The 3,627-nt window shown below is 39.4% G+C and overlaps 1 protein-coding gene across 4 annotated transcripts in view; it reads right to left on the minus strand.

The window, feature by feature from the left end:
- cep350 (centrosomal protein 350) overlaps positions 1-3,627 on the minus strand; it is a 44,807-nt gene that overhangs the window by 11,540 nt on the left and 29,640 nt on the right. For all 4 annotated transcript variants that reach the window (XM_014000805.1, XM_014000809.1, XM_014000798.1 and 1 more), the window contains exon 27: positions 61-317. In XM_014000805.1, the coding sequence (XP_013856259.1) occupies positions 61-317 (257 nt within the window). The remainder of the gene's footprint in view (positions 1-60; positions 318-3,627) is intronic.

The following is a 3,627-nucleotide window of genomic DNA, read 5'->3' on the forward strand; positions in this document are numbered from 1 at the left end:
AATTTAATAGTTACAAAAAATAAATAAATAAATAAATAAAAGAAAACCTCAGAGCCGTACCTTTTTCACTGTCAGACGTGGCCTCAAAGCTCTGGTGGTGACCTGTGTGTGAGCCAGTTTCAGTGATCTCCTTCCCTGGACTCTCAGGCCTTTCGTGAGGCTTGTCTCGAGCTCTCTTTTGTTTCCACACAGCCATGGCTTCTTTCTCCATCCTACGGACCTCTGCCTCCTCCTGGTCCAGCTGTTGCTTCCACTGTAGCAGCTCTTCAGCATGGCGACGCCTTTGCATCAACTGCTGCTCGCGTTTGGTAAGGAACCTGCAGAGGTGGATGGTACAAACAAAAGGCAAAGGAGCAGAAGGATGAAGAGGAAGTGAATTAAGAAAGGAAATGATGAAGAGTGGGGGAAAAATTACGAAAATAAAACAAAGAACAGATGTAGCAGTAGCAAAAAATATTGAAGTTGAAACGGGGATGAGAAAAAAAAGGAGGAAACAGGACAAAGACACCAAGCATAAGATGTTATAGAGGACCTTGCAGAAACAAGAAAACCCAAATTACCATGTTATCCAATTATTACTGAAAACTCAACACACATTCAATACAGGCCTAAAATAGTCATCCAAGTAATTACATGTACAAAATCCCATAGAATAAAAAAGGGATGAAATGTTACTCAAAAGAAGAGAAGAAAAAGAGAGAGAAAATGTCAGATTCATGCTTCAAACTCAAGCTTGAGTGTTGAGCATAGATATAAACACATTCACACACACCTCAAATTGATTTAGGAATAACAAAAAATAATCCATAGATGTATGGATTAGGTTTGACCTTTTTCAACTATGGTTTTTCCTAACCGCTGAGAATGGTGTCCCTTTCTTCACTCTATTTTATATCTAGCTACACCAGCATGATTCTGTAGATGTCTTTAAAAACAAAGCAGTAAGGCAAAGCTGTTTTAACTGGTATGTTGCACCGCTCTAGGTGCCATTACAGCACAGGATAATTTAGCCTTGATCTAATTTAGAGGCCTTTCTCTTGATCTAATGTTTACTGATGAAAACTTTGACACTAAAGGAGACTGTGTAGTTGCTTCAGCATCTCCCCAAACCTTATTACAGCCAATGATCATCTGTACTTATTATCCTAAGCTATGCAACAGTTACATAGTAAAGGAGATAGTTAAGATTTATGGTGTTCATTAGAGGCAAGACACTTTATCTTTGGTCTATTCTCTGCAGAATCCCTTACTTTCATGCCAAAGCGCTTGCTTGCTTTTATTCTTATTTTTTACTTCTAATTGTTTTATGTCAATAGTGATCTGTAGCAGAGCAGCCCACAGCCACAACGTAAATAGCAAGTGTTTTTATAATTAATTCCATAAGGATAAAAATAGCTACAAAAAGCATTGCAAACAAAAGTTTGACACATGAGCTCAGAGTCTGAGATTGTAATATAACAAAAAAGGCTAATTCTAAATAAAAATAACCTCTGACAAATACAAAATATGAACATTTCAGCTTCCAATTTGAGGTATTGTATAACTCATTGACAACATGAATATATAAAATTGGCACAAATCTAATTAATTTAAAGTTAAAGGTTTGCTGATACAGTTTAGCAGCTTTCCTGGAGAAGATTTTCAGCTTTTAAGTAACATATTTTCCCCACAATCAATTTTTTAAATACACCACAAGAAACACACATTCAATCAGGCATCAACCAACAGTCCACCCCCACAATGTCCCAGTGCCGGTGAATCAAAACAAGCATGTTCCATGGGGTAGGGGTGGGTTGGGGGGGAGGCAAGGCTGAAATGGAGAAATAGAGAGCACTGTACAGTACCTGACCAACTGGTTGTAGATAAAGAGCTGGAATTTAGGGTGGAGGTTGGGAAGACAGACACTGAGGGAGGCCCAGTGGTGGGCCGTGAACACAGAGAAGAAGTAGTGGACAGGGGAACAGTGTCTACAACACACAAGTGCGCAACAGACAAAGTCAACAAAGCCACATTTTAATGGGTTGGACAAATAAAACACACACAAACACACACATACATCCCAACATAATGTAAAGAGCACAAGACACAGAAGGAAAAGACAAGTAAAGAGAGAAAAAAAAGAGTGGTATGAGAAGATGTGGTTTACCGCGCCCAAAGTTTTAGTCTGGTTTAGAAAAGTCTAAACAGACTTCTGTTTAGAAATTATTGCTTTTAAAAAATTGATCTACTGATAACCAAAGTCCAGTGGCGGATCTAGGATTTTTCGGAGTAAGGGGCCAGCAAGAGGGTACAATATAGAGGAGCCAAATATTTGTTTGACATCCTTGCACACAAATCTCTGGTTTTGGTAACGTGTATATTTAACCAGTCACACTTGTAATGTAATGTTTATGAAAACAGCTTGCACAGTAAACTCTCCTTACCACTTTTGCATGCATTTTTACTGTGAAATACTCTCTAACACAGAGCATGTGAGAAAATCCAATTTGAACAATCTTGCAGAAAAAGTCTTTCAACTAACAATTTTCTTATGAAGAGGAGAAAACCTCTCTAAGATTAGCCTCATAAGTCAGCTCAGTCTGGGACTGATGCATGTTCTGTCCTCCTTCGATCATTCAGACAAAACACAGAGGCAGCAAGGTGGGTAAAGTGAGTCCACCTCTGACACCCCTCTGAGCCATCAACAGAGGAACTAACAGAGCCGGGCCCGAGCCGGGCTGACAGACTTGTGACTGCAACTGCAACTACAAAAACGATAATGAGCTGATGACATCAGTGAGCGATCGCAGGATTAATCAACAGATTTTTTTTTACTGAGGGAGTATTAAAGATGACACAGAACAGAAACTTTGAAGTAATTAAAAAAAATATTGAACCACAGGATCGCTTAAGTTAATTCAGTTTGTTTGATATGAGGCAGACGCCCATCACACAATAACTACACTGTGGTCCACTTAAGCTGAGCTGAGATCTGCTCCACGCCTCTTTTGGTTTCGTGCTGCTGGGTTATTTTCTGAATGCGTACATGTGAGCGGGACCTGGCCGGCTTCTCCTGTGATTTATGAATGACCTGAGGGAGCTTAAAGCCAGATTAGTCTGTGTGGCGATTTTACGGAACGGTCATGTGAAAGAGGCTGTTGATTCATGCTGGACCTTCCTGTTTGACTCATTAGCACCACTAGTGGTTGGACATGGAACTACAACCATCATCATTGCACTTGATCAAACGACAGATGAGTGACAGGACAGGGGCACTTCAGGGGGCCAATCAGATTTCAGCTAGGCCAATGCCTCTATGGCCCTCCCCTAGAACAGACTGATGCACGCTGCAGCACGCTATCAAACCCTTAACAATTTTTACACAAGCAAGTAAAAACTGATACAACAAAATGTCTTGTTTTGCACCCATAATGTAGAGATTTAGATTTTATTTGATTAAGGCTTTAGATTTATAGTTAATTGAGCTAATAACAGTTGACTTCTATGAAAAATGGAAAGATTCATGCGATACAAAAATGTTTCTATGACTGCTTTATACTTTTAAATTTTTAAACCAGAATCAGAAGAGCATTCATCAATACAATAAAAAATCTGAATATAAATTTTCAAGGTGATTGGTGCACCGCC

The sequence above is a fragment of the Austrofundulus limnaeus genome, unplaced genomic scaffold, assembly GCF_001266775.1.
Source record: "Austrofundulus limnaeus strain Quisiro unplaced genomic scaffold, Austrofundulus_limnaeus-1.0 Scaffold8, whole genome shotgun sequence".
Taxonomy (NCBI): Eukaryota; Metazoa; Chordata; class Actinopteri; order Cyprinodontiformes; family Rivulidae; genus Austrofundulus; species Austrofundulus limnaeus.